Genomic DNA, 12425 nt, shown 5'->3' on the forward strand with positions numbered 1-12425 from the left:
GCGCCCCAGAGGACGCTTCCCAGCTCGCTGAGACTTCCCGGCACCCAGGGACTGAAAGCCACCTCTGGGGGGAATGGGGAGGAGACCGCCTGAAATCCGTGGTCATGATCTCACACTTGGAAAGAAGGAGCCAAGGACTCCACTCTGGTTCTGCACCCTCTGAGAGGGTGGGAGGAGGGAGGTGGGGAGGAGGGAGGTGGGGGAGGAGGGGTGGGGGATAGAGAGAGTCTGCAGCTCCTGGCACCCCAGCCTGGACACACAGGTGAGCACTTTGACTTTGGGAAACTGGAAGAGCAGGAGAAAGAAACCCCTTTCCTTCCCTCCTTCCCTCCCTCCCTTCCCTTCCCTTCGTTGCTCCTGTATGGTGCATGGCTGGGGCCCATCCCTGAGGCCCCCACTTCCCCAAGGGAGGGACAGCCAGCTGGCAGGAGGAGAAGGAGAGCACAGAGCCACCGTGAGTTCTCTGGGGGCCCCGTTCCCCTCCCGGTGTGTGGCATGCAGCACGCGGTATCTTGGTAAGTATTTGTTCTGTGAGGACTTCCAGTCCCAACCTGACCGTCCCACACCCTCCCATCCTCAGAAATGCATGTCTTCCTTTGTCAGGCTCTGAGACAGGACCCCCGTGGGGCAGGAGGATACCCGGGACCCTGGGCTTGACCATCACCAGCCCCCCTCCACCCCACCTGTCCCCTCCACCCCCTTCCTGATGATTTTTTTTGGTAAAATTATAGATGCAGAAATGAAGGGAACAAAGATAAACAGCAAATGGTAAAAGAAGTTCTAAGTAACAAGACTTGTGCTTATCCGCAATCTCAAATGTTCCCACTTTAAAAAATAAAACACCTTCCCCCTCCTTTGCCGGGAGCAGCCCGGGGGGGGGGGGGGGGGGGGGGATCTCACGGCAGATGATGCCATTCTTACTTCAGCCACCAGGTGGCGGCCAAGACCAGCGCATCCCGGCTCCTGCGGCCTCCGCCTCCAGGGAGGGGGGCTTCCTCCAACGGTCTGCAGTCGAGGAAGGGGGGCAGGCGAAAGGGAGTGTCCGCTGCAGAGGTGACCACAGAGCGCCCAGCCACTGGCTGGCCTCACAATGCACAGATCGGTAGGGCCATGCTCACTTGATGCCTCAGGAAGCCAAGGCCCAGAATGGAGGACGTCATCCACTGTCCCAGGATGGTCATGCAGAGATGGGGACCCCCACCCTGCAGCAACCTGCCTGAGGTGGACTTGAGCCCCACCAGCCGGAGGACCTCCCACTGCCACAGGCTCCGAGCCCGCCACCCGCAGCCATCTGGAGGCGTGAGGCTCCACAGTGCTACTGGGCAGCAGAGGCCAGGGCTTGTCTGGGTTCCTGCCCTCCAGCGGGGGCGGGGGGGGGAGCCTTTGGGACTTCCTGGGGTCCCCTGGGGGCTGCCACAGACAAAGGCCACAGGGTTTGGCCTAGGGTGTGTCTGGGAGGTGCGGAAGCCTCCCCACACTCTGACCCTCCACCTTCCCCCTCTAGTCCCCTACCCCCCACCCCTGTCCCTGGCTCTGCTCCTGTTATGCCGCTCCTGACCATGCCAGGTCCAGCCAAGGGATACCCCATCCTCTCCCTGGGAAGCCACGTTAGCAGGAGCCTTGGAGGGGCCTGTCCCACACCAGCCAGGCCAAGAGTAAGAGGAACAGCAGGACCAGGGCTGCAGCCAGGGTCACAGAGGGTACAAGGTCTGAGTCCTCGGGACCAGGGATGGCATCACCAAGAGCGTGCCGGAGGGCGGCAGGGGCGTTGGACAGCTGGGTGTCAAAGACCTTCTCCACTGCGGGCTCTGGCCAGCCCATCTGTGGGAAGGAGGAGAGGAGGGAAGGGTTCCCCTCTCTGTGGGTCCCTCCCATCCCTCTCCCTTAGGAGGCCCTCTAGACACAGCAGGAGCCAGGGTCAGGAGGTGCCCCAGAGGTGACCCCACCCAGTGACTCCCCGAGACTCTGTGTTCTCCTCTGTAACCCTGGGATCAGAAGCCACCAGAAGGATAGGGACCAGATGAGACAGCAGGGCCTGGGTCTTGGCATCTCCTCACATGCCCTTACCTTCCCTCTTGAGATGATTGGGGCTGGAAAGTCAGGTTCAGCTCCACAGCCGTCCTCTGAGACCTTTGTCCTTGTGCCAGGGGGTCTGGAATGCAGCTCAGCCTGTTTCTTGGGCACTTGGAAGCCGCAAGCTGGCAGACTGGTCTGGAGGGAACTTTGTCAAACTGCAGGAGCTCCATCAAGGCCCGCCAGCCGCCCTGTGCCCACCAGCGGCCCAGGAGGGGGCCACCAGCCTACATCCATCCTACAGTTCAGAGAAGGCAGGGTTCTCGAGAAGTCCCAGAGGTTGGGAGACGTGGTCCCGGCAGCCTGAGACCCGGTCCCCAGGCTCCTCCTCTGTACAGGACAGACTGTGCACCAGGTCCTCTGCTAAGCTCCAATGCCCTAGGCCAGGAATGGAGACTGTGCAGGAGCCCGGGAGTCAGGGGTGGTCTCTTCCCAGCCCCTCCCCAACCCTGGCAGCTCTGCGGGGAATTTACCTTCTGGCCAGGGTGGTAGCTCCCACGCCCGAGCTGCCACTTCCCAGTACCCTGGTGCAGGCCCAGACCAGGGGCAGCTTGAGTGGATCAAGTAGGGGCCCTTCCTCTAAAGAACCCACCCTCCCTGGGGCCTCCCTCAGGGAGGGATTGGAGCTGGGGGGCGGGGAAATGAGGGACCCAGCCCCTGCTGTGGGTGTGTCCAGGCTGGAGAGGGAAAGCAGATCCAGGTGCCCCTACTCCCAGACCAGTGCTTTCCATTGCTTCTGAGCAGAGACTTCCCTAATGGGGGCTGGAAGAAGCTCAGGGAGAAGGGAGAGCTCTGCATTCAAGTCCACCAGGGGCCTCATGGCAAGGCTGTGTGCATATGCTGGGCCAGGCACTGGATGGGCAGGGAAGTGGAAAGGCCCACCCGGCTCCAGAGGCCAGGTCCCCAAGAAGCCCATCTGGGGCTGACCCAGGTGGCAGGAGAGAAGGCCCAAGCCGCCCAACTGGGGGGGCAGTGGGGCGGTGGTTAAAAGAGGCCTGAGGACTGGGGAAACATTCTTGCTAAAGAAAATCGTCCTTTAAGGACAAAGATGGTCACTGAATCACTAATTTTAAAAGCAAACGTGTGAAATAGCTTTAGTGCCCATGAAGGAGATCCCTGAGCAAACCACATTACATCTCAATCGTTCAAACATGGTCACGCGGATTTCTCTGAGTTAGCAACAGGAGTCACCGTTTACTGGCTCTGCCTGGACCCAAAGCCCGGGTCCTGCACAGCAGGAGAAAGCTGAGAATGTGCTGTAAGCAGCCACACAATGCTGTGCACACAATGGGAGGGTATGGGGGGCGCCTGGGTGACTCGGTCGTCACAGGGTTCTGGGATTGAGCCCTGCATCGAGCCCCACATCGAGCCCCGCATCGGGCTCCCTGCGCATTCGTCTCCCTGCTAGGAGCCTGCTTCTTCCTCTCCCACTCCCCCTGCTTGTGTTCCCCCTCTCGCTGGCTGTCTCCCCGTCAAATAAATAAATAAAATCTTTAAAAAAAGACAATGGGAGGGTATGGGGATGGACCTCGGAGTGCAGCAGGGTGATGGGTGCGGCTCTCCCCAGCCTTCCTTCTCCATTGTTCTACTAGTTGTATTTTGATTGTAAAAGAGAATTATAGGATACATTTTAAAAACAATTTACAGGGCCATCTGGGTACCTCAGTCACATTGGGCGACCCACTCTTGATTTTGGCTCAGGTCTGATCTCAGGGCTGTGGGATCGAGTCCTGTACTCAGCAGGGTATCTGTTCGAGAGCCTCCCTCTGCCCCTCACCTTGCTCTTGCACGCGATCCCTCCCTCTCTCTCTCTCTCAAATAAAGTCTTTTTCTAATTAAAAAATTAAAAAAAAAAGATTTACTGCTTTAATAGCTAAAATTTGAAAATCACCCGAATGCTCAACAACAAAGGATCAGTTAAAAAAAAAAAAATGCACACAGCAGAAGAGGGTGTGAGCCAGCCCCTCTCTGGAAAAGTCCGCAGGGAGAGTGGGCACGAGTGACCGTGTTACTGTTTGAGGGTTGGCGTGGGCGTCCAGGGAATATTCAGTTTATGCTTTTCTTATTTTTTTATTTTATCTTATTACCTGGATGGTTCTCAACAAGCACAACTTATTTCTTCAAACAGGACCAGAAATGGGGAAAATACCAGTCTCTGCCCCTGGGACCACGACCCCCTCCTCCCTGGGCCTTCAACCCACGCCCTCTCTAGCTGTCCGGGATGCGGGATGCGGTCATGGACACTCCAGCGTGATTCTAGCTCACCCCTAGAGGGGAGGGCGCAGGGCCGGCGATGAAGCAGGATGGAGTCCAGGAAGGCAGACGCAAGGCCTTCCTTTTCAGGGAGACACGCGCTCTCCGTGTGACCTTGGGGAGTCGCGGAGCCTCTCTGGGCTTGTTTCCTCCAGCCTATAGGAGCTGGGCCTGGGGTGTTGGTATCCCGGACGGACACACGGATGAATCCCCAGCGGCTCTGCGTCCGTCGCGCCTCCTCCCTCGGGTCGGGGTTCCCATCTGAAGGGCCAGCCCCCAGGGGCCTCCAGGGGCGCACGAAGTGCGGGTCACGCCCATTTAAAACCTGGCCCCGCCCCGGGGTCCGCGCCTCAGGAAAGCCCCGCCGAGCACGCACCCGGCCCCGGGCCGACGCCCCAGGAAAGCCGGGCCGAGCCCGCACGCCGCCCGCGCCCCGGGAAAGCCCGGCCGCGCTCCGCCCCCGGGCCCGCGCCCCAGGAAAGCCCCGACAGAGCCCGCGCCCCCCCAGCCTGCGCCGGATGCTCGGAGCCGCCGCTGCCCCGAGCGTCTCCCGGCCCGAGCTGCCCCCCAGCACCCGGCCCCTCGGCGGCCGCGCGGACGCTGCGAGCAGGGGCGGCCATGCAGGAGCCGCTGCTGGGAGCCGAGGGCCCGGACTATGACACCTTCCCCGAGAAGTCGTCCCCGTCGCCGGGGGAGAGGACGCGCGTCGGGTGAGAGTCGCGGGGCATGGGGGCTGCGGGTGGGGGCCGGCTTTCGCCTTGGGCCTTCTCTGACCTTCCGTGAGTGTCCAGCAAAGGTCCGTCTGGCCCCCTCCTGCCCCAGACACCCTAGTCCTATTTAAGGAGCTGTTCGCCCCCCTGTAGCAGGCCCAGCCCCCAGCTGGCTCGGAGAGGGTGAGGGAGGCCCAGAGAGGGCAAGGGCCTTGCTTGTCTAAGGTCACACAGCAAGCTTCAGTGGCAAAGCCGGCAGCAGAAACCAAGCCTCCCCTTCTAGAGAGAAGTGCTCCTTCACCCGTGTCTCAGCCACGGGGTGGGCTTTGGGGACGGCCCTGGGGATTCTCCAAGTGGGATGACAGGCCAGCCCTGGGAGCCCTCGGCCCAGCCCAACCCAACGCTGCCCTCCGAGGCTGAGCTGGCAGCCACTGGGCTCAGGTCCGGCAGCCCTTCAGCTGCTGGGGGAGGAGGAACTCCAAGACCTCATCACTCTGCCCACTGCCCCCACCACCAGGGCCCCACAGAACAAGAGGGTGTTCCTGGCCACCTTTGCCGCCGTGCTGGGCAATTTCAGCTTCGGGTATGCCCTGGTCTACACGTCCCCTGTCATCCCGGCCCTGGAGCACTCCTTGGACCCGGACCTGAGTCTGACCAAAACCCAGGCATCCTGGTTTGGGGTAAGAGCCATGCTCTGAGCTGGAGACAAGCAGGCCAGGGTGAGCGGGGACCCACTAAGCTAGGACCCCCCCCTGTAGGGCCATGGCCTTCCCCCTCCGCCATCCTCGCCTGGCTGTAGGAGGGGCAGTGGGTGAGTGAGGCCAGATGATTGCTCTGAAATAGAAGGAGGAAGTGATAACTAAGAAGGCGTGGGAAGGAGCCAGGGGAGGTGGGCCTCCAGGTCTCCCCCCTGCCCCAGGCCCCCCCCACACCCACGGCCGGGCTGCCACAGCAGAGCGGGCACCTCCCTGGATGATGCGGGGTAGGGGCAGCAGATACCAACGGGAAGAGGCACTGGCTGGGGCAAGGAGGGCCCCAGGACAGAGTGTGGGCGCCGGGGAAGGAAGAACAGGGCCCCTGAGGATCCCAGGATGGTAGGATGACCATCTCAGTAGCCTCCAATCTGCAATTACAACAGAGCAGCTAAGATGATACCCAGTGTGTACCGAGCACTCAGTATGGGCCAGGGGCATGCTGCTGGGCGCTGTACCCGAGAGCCAGCTGACTCCAGGGCCAACCGTATGAGGTGGGTACTCCTGCTGACTCCATAAAAAGCTAAGGAAACTGAGGCTCGGATAGGCTAAGCAATGCCCCCAAGTCACTGACTGGATCCTACTGACTACGCTCTGCAGGGAACCCAAGAACCCCTAAATCTAAAAATGCCAGGGGCTTCAGGCCACCGAATTCTCCCGTCTGCCTAATAGTATTAGACATTTAAACGCTCAGCTGAGCGGAACCACTATGGACAGGTGGCCCCACGTACTCCCCAGAGCAGGACTCTGCATGGTGGCATCTCTCCAGTGCTTGTGCTCATGATGCTTGCACACTTCTGGAGACAGGAGGCTCACTACCAGTCAGGGATCTGAATCCAGCAGGCAGGGATCTCACGATCAGCCTGGAAAAGCAGCTGCCCCTAGGTTCTGATGGGGGAGGATAGGAGTGTTGGGTGCCCACACATGTCTGTCCTGCACCCCTTTCTACAGTCTGTATTCACCTTGGGCGCAGCGGCTGGGGGCCTCAGTGCCATGGTCCTCAACGACCTCTTGGGCCGGAAGCTCAGCATCATGTTCTCAGCGGTACCATCGGCAGCCGGCTACGCGCTCATGGCAGGTGCCCACGGCTTCTGGATGCTGCTGCTGGGGAGGACACTGACAGGCTTCGCCGGGGGGCTCACGGCTGCCTGCATTCCGGTGAGGCCAGGACTGCCCACACCTGTCCCCTCACTGCCTCAGCACTGTGCTGACCGCTGTGTAGCTAAAGTCTCCTGCCCCCCCACACCCCGCCCCAAGCCCCCTGGTCAATGGGGATATGTTTGCCGGAGCCTCGGCTTACCTGCCGCAGGGCAGCTAATCTGTCCCCGCATCCCCAGCCAACCCCACTCTGGATTCCTTGAAGTTCCTACCCATTTCCTGACAGTCAGGCACATTGCTCAACTGAAGAAAATCTGCGTTGAGCAACGGGGGAAGGGGAAGTCTCTCCCCTCCCTAGGACTACTCCCACATCTGCACACACACCCTGTCAAGGGCCAGGGCAAGGCCAGCAGGGGGCCAGGGATACTGGGAGGAGCAGAGTTGGGGTGCCCGTGGGCCTCCCACGTCCCCACCTCAGGCTACCCATTTCAGAGGTGAGCACTTCCACCCCCTTGACGGTTAGGGAGATGGACCGAGTCACAATCAGGACAAGAACCTCGCCAGAAGCCCCCACTGCTCGCTTCCCAAAGTTCACCGGGGCCACCTCTCCCATCTCAGCCAGGCCCAGGAGCCTAAATCTCACCGAAGGCCCCGGGTGGGCTGATGGGTCTTGCAGGTGTACGTGTCTGAGATTGCCACGCCAGGTGTTCGTGGGGCCCTGGGGGCCACGCCCCAGCTCATGGCAGTGTTCGGATCTCTGTCCCTCTACGCCCTTGGCAAGTATCATTCAAATGAGCGCTGAGCACCTTCTGTGTGCAGGGGGGTAGTGACAGGGTACCTCTGAGCAGACAAGGGTGGAAAGGCAGTGAACACACCCCAAAACAAACCCTGAGCTGGGAGACCAGAAACGTGCTTAGCCGTCACCATGTACCTCCAGGCAGTGCCCTGCCTCTCTCAGGTCACGTGGGAAGTCCATATAGTAAAGAGATCACAGTCTATCTGGTTGAGATAGGGTGGGGTTTGGGGTAGAAGCCTGGGGCCTTGCCTGCTCAGGCTACCCCTCTACCACCCTGCCATGGCCCTTGAGACCCTCCAAGGACCTCCTTCTATGTGCTGGGCCCTGTGCCAGGCACCAAGCAATCCCCGGGATCCCTCCTGGTCTAGATCACAGAGGCCTGGGGCAACCAGGGTATGCTTCCTGTGGGAGGTGGCCCTGGGACTAGCCCTTGAGGACAGATGAGGTTGCTCGGAGGCCTCGACGGGAAAGGACTCTGTCCAGCCTGGACCGCAGCTCCTCACCCTGTCCTCGCCCCCAGGCCTGCTGCTGCCGTGGCGTTGGCTGGCCGTGGCCGGGGAAGGGCCCGTGCTCGTCATGATTCTGCTGCTCAGCTTCATGCCCAACTCCCCTCGCTTCCTGCTCTCCCGGGGCAGGGATGCGGAGGCGCTGCGGGCACTGGCCTGGCTTCGGGGGGCCGACACCGACATCCGCTGGGAGTTCGAGCAGATCCGGGACAATGTCCGCAGACAGGTGTGGGACGGTGGGCGCACAGCTCCGTGTGGCTGCAGCCAGCCACTAGGCCTCTCTGAGCCTGGGTTGTTTTTCCCGGGGGGACTGGGGATAAGAGCAGCTCCCGCCTCCGAGAACCGGGGGGAGGGGAGCAGTTGCCGTTCCTGACCCGGAACACGTGCTCTGTGCTGCCATGCCTGGGCACGCGGGCACACGGAGATCCTGACAAGCAAAAAATCTGCCTTGTCCCACCCGCTCATCCAAAACCCCGGAGGTTGGGGCGGGGGCGGGGGTGGGGGGGCAGGGCCTGCCAGTGGCCTGAATTGCCCGCGGGCCCAGGGTCTTTCCTGGGGGAAGGAAGGAGTCTCCTACCCAGCCCCATGGAGCCAGGGCAGGGTGGTTCCTGCTGGAGGGGCCGGCACAGCCCCCCAGCAGCAGCTTCCTGTTTCTAGAGCACCCGCATGTCGTGGGCCGAGGCCCGGAACCCCCACATGTACCGACCCATCCTCATCGCCTTGCTGATGCGCTTCCTGCAGCAGCTGATGGGCATCACGCCCGTCCTTGTCTACCTGCAGCCCATCTTCGAAAGCACTGCCGTCCTGCTGGTGAGGCCCAGCCCCACGCCACCCAGCTCTACCCCCAGTGTCCATGAGGCCATCCCTCACTGAGCGCCTGCCCCGCGCCACATATCAGGGCTGCATGCGCCGTGGGGAGCCCGGCAGGGTCTCCTTGCTGGTTTTGTGCCATGCCCCTGATCTCAGAGTAATGTTTGTAAGTAAACTCACATGTTTTAAAATATCCAGGATTCCAAAGGAACCCATTGTCTACAAGTGCAGAGCCCTTGGGGGTCACGGACCCCGGGTTCAGAGCCACTCACTGAGGGAAGTCACTTCCCTCCAAAGCTCAGCTTCCGCCCCTGTTGAAGGACGATAACAGGGCGTGCCTGCGTTGGCTGGTCCTGGGCTTAGACGGAGAGGAGATGGAAAGATTAGTGACAGTGCAGTTCCACAAGTCATTGTGGCGCCCGGATTCAATGCTGGCCCTGGGCGCCACGGTGGGCATAGCAGCCGTGCCCTGCCCCAGGGGTCCGCAGGCTAGGCCGGGTGACCCGAGGGCCACCACGGTGCGTGCTCCGCAGCTCAGCGCTCCAGAGGAGCTGTGGCCACGGGCCTGTGACCCCAGCACCCTGCAGCCCCTTGTTGGGGGACGGGTGGGACGGGCAGCAGACTAGAGTCCCTCAGCCTCGGTGGCTTCCTCCCTGCAGCCCCCGAAGGACGATGCAGCCATTGTGGGGGCCGTGAGGCTCTTCTCGGTGCTGATCGCCGCCCTCACCATGGACCTGGCCGGCCGCAAGGTTCTGCTGTTCATCTCAGGTGAGCACCGGCCTGCCCCTCCCTCGGCTGTAGGTCGTGCGCCAGCCGAGCAGTGGGCACTGTGGCTGGGAGCTCTGGGGTGGGGGTGCGGGGCTGTCATGCCTGCCCTGGGGGCCTGCCCCCCCCGGCACCCAGCACAGGGCCTGGCACACACCAGCCACTCCATGAAAGGCCGCGGAGCGCACAGTGTGGCCGCAGCTCACATGCAGGTGGGCGGAGCTTGCTGCCCCACAGGCGGCGTCTGGTCACTGGTACGGCGGCCTGGATGAGAACTGGCCCGTGCAGGGCGCAGGGCGCTGAGGGGCTCTGCAGTGGAAGCACCCGGCGCAGAGGGTCCTGGCCCCCCCATGGCCACCTGTCTGTCCACAGCCACCATCATGTTTGCTGCCAACCTGACGCTGGGGCTGTACGTCCACTTCGGTCCGAAGCCTCTGACGCCCAACAGCACCGTGGGCCTCGAGAGCGCACCCTTGGGGGGCACAGGGCAGCCCCTGGCCACCCCCTCCAGCTGCCTCACCCTGGTGCCCCTGGTGGCCACCATGCTCTTCATCATGGGTAGGTGCGCCGGGACTCCACGGGGACAAGGGCTCGGGGAGGCTGCTGGCCAGCCAGAGGGGGCTGGCTTGTGCTCAGGTGGGAGGGGCCCACTAGGGCATGGGCGGGGCGGCTGGGGTGGGGGTCAGGGGGGTTGGGGAGGGGTCTCGGCAGCTCAGTGGAGGCGGAAGAGGTCCCTCGTCCCCTTGTCGGCAGGCTATGCCATGGGCTGGGGGCCCATCACCTGGCTCCTGATGTCAGAGATCCTGCCCCTGCAAGCTCGTGGGGTGGCCTCCGGGCTCTGTGTTCTCGTCAGCTGGCTCACGGCCTTTGCCCTCACCAAGTCCTTCCTGCTGGTGGTGGTGAGTAATGTGGGTGGGGCTTCTCGGTCAAGTTCCTCTGAGTGTCACACAGGTCCTCCCCGGCCAGGATGAGTGAGCCCAGAGGGCCTTCTGTCTGGGCAGCAGTCTGGGTCTCTCGGCAGGGTCCCCGCTGGCCAGCCCACATGGGGCACTGTGAGCCCTTCTCCCCACTCCTGGTTCAAGCCCCCGTCAGGTCCTGAAGCCAACCAGAATTTCATTCCCAGCTCCCCGGAAGGACAATCTGGGGCAGCCGGGGCCGGGGCCGGGGCCGACCCTGGTGTAGCCAGTGGGTCAGGGCAGGGTTTGGAGCACATGGAGCACGCACGGCCCCCGCAGAGGCGAGGATGAGCTTGGGGCAGGGCAAGAGGCCATGTGTGCTGACCAGGTGAGGGGGGCAGGCCTCCTGCAGGTGGGAGAGAGGTGGGTGCCTAAGCCGAGGCTAAGGCCAGAGCTCCAGGCCAAGCTAAAACATTTGCGTCTCGTGTGGGAGGCAGTGAGGAGCCCAGGGGGGCCTCTGAGCAGGGGAATAAAGGGAAGGCTCCTCAAGGCTGGCTAACATGAGAAGGGCCCCGGGAACCCCGGCTCTGTGACCAGGCATCCCCTCCGTATCTGCAGAACGCCTTCGGCCTCCACGTGCCTTTCTTCTTCTTTGCTGCCATCTGCTTGGCCAGCCTGGTGTTCACCGGCTGCTGTGTGCCTGAGACCAAGGGCCGGTCGCTGGAGCAGATTGAGTCCTTCTTCCGCACCGGGAGGAGGTCCTTCCTGCACTAAGTCAGGGTCCCTGCCCGGGGGGGCCAAACCACTGGGCGCAGGGCCTCTACGCTTGGCCACGAGCCCGCACGCCAAGCCCGGGAGGCAGCAGCCATCTGCCTTCGGACAGGGCACAGGAGGACCAGATAGAAGCACGGCAGGCCCCCCGCGGTGCACGTTCTGGCTCTGGGCAGGCAGCACCCTGTCCAGCCTGCGCCCCAGACCAGGCAGCCTGCCGCGTTGCATGCTCGTCGGCCAAGACCCGCTGGCAGAGAAGGCAGCCGTGGGCCACAGGGGAGCCCACGGCCCAGGGGCTAGGACAAGGCCCTGCTGGGTGACCTGGGGCCTGGTTCTTTACTCAAGCGCGGAGGACGCCCCCACGGAGGGCTGGAATGAGAACAGAGACGGTGGATGGCTCCACACAGCGACATCATCGTGCCATTTTGTTCTGATCCGCTTAGTCACCATGGAGCAACTTGACTACGGGGAGGAAGACAGAGCTGTACTTCTAAAAGCTTGTGGGTGCTACGGGGAACATTCTCGACTCCCACAGGCCAAGGCCCAAGACCTAGCACAGATGCCTCCTCCTGTACCCACCCAACTTCTGGAAATGGGGCTCAAGTGCTCCTGTCTGCAAACCATAGTCACCCTGTTTGTACAAATAAATCAGGCTCTCAGCCTTGGAATGGCAGGACGGGGTCTACTGCAGGTGGGGGCGCCCACCCAGCAGCCGGGTTTGACTAGACCCAAACTCTCAGCCAAGGTCGCCAGGGCCTGCTGCCCCAGGCAAGGCCCCCTTTGTGGCCACCCCTGACCTGTCCGCAGTAAGGCAGCCTGCGAGGGAGAGCCTGGCTGCAGGATGGCCTCCAGCCCCTCCCAGCTGTGTGACCTTGGCAAGCCACGTTCCTCGTCTGAGACGCTGTGAGCAGAACTGGGACAGGGCCAGCCACACAGAAGGTCCTCAATAAAACGGCGTTACTCCCAGGGCCAGTGGTCCCAGCCTGCTTGCTTCC

General features: G+C 62.3%; 1 protein-coding gene across 3 annotated transcripts; it reads left to right on the forward strand.

Annotated features, from left to right (window-relative positions):
* The first annotated feature begins 4837 nt into the window (after positions 1 to 4837).
* On the forward strand, positions 4838 to 12398 carry SLC2A6 (solute carrier family 2 member 6). Of its 3 annotated transcripts, none has more exons than XM_011226847.3 (10): positions 4838 to 5036; positions 5554 to 5716; positions 6740 to 6946; positions 7563 to 7662; positions 8203 to 8414; positions 8846 to 8998; positions 9658 to 9766; positions 10136 to 10321; positions 10517 to 10662; positions 11278 to 12398. In XM_011226847.3, exons 1-10 carry the CDS (start codon positions 4945 to 4947, stop codon positions 11431 to 11433), a joined length of 1524 nt encoding a protein of 507 aa, XP_011225149.2. In that variant the 5' UTR covers positions 4838 to 4944; the 3' UTR covers positions 11434 to 12398. The 3 variants fall into 3 exon arrangements, with proteins under 3 accessions (XP_011225149.2, XP_034520663.1, XP_034520662.1); XM_034664771.1 differs by lacking the exon at positions 4838 to 5036 and adding an exon at positions 6175 to 6282 and having other exon boundaries at positions 5578 to 5716; XM_034664772.1 differs by lacking the exon at positions 5554 to 5716 and having other exon boundaries at positions 4893 to 5036.
* The last annotated feature ends 27 nt before the right edge of the window (positions 12399 to 12425 follow it).

The sequence above is a fragment of the Ailuropoda melanoleuca genome, chromosome 7, assembly GCF_002007445.2.
Source record: "Ailuropoda melanoleuca isolate Jingjing chromosome 7, ASM200744v2, whole genome shotgun sequence".
Lineage (NCBI taxonomy): Eukaryota > Metazoa > Chordata > Mammalia > Carnivora > Ursidae > Ailuropoda > Ailuropoda melanoleuca.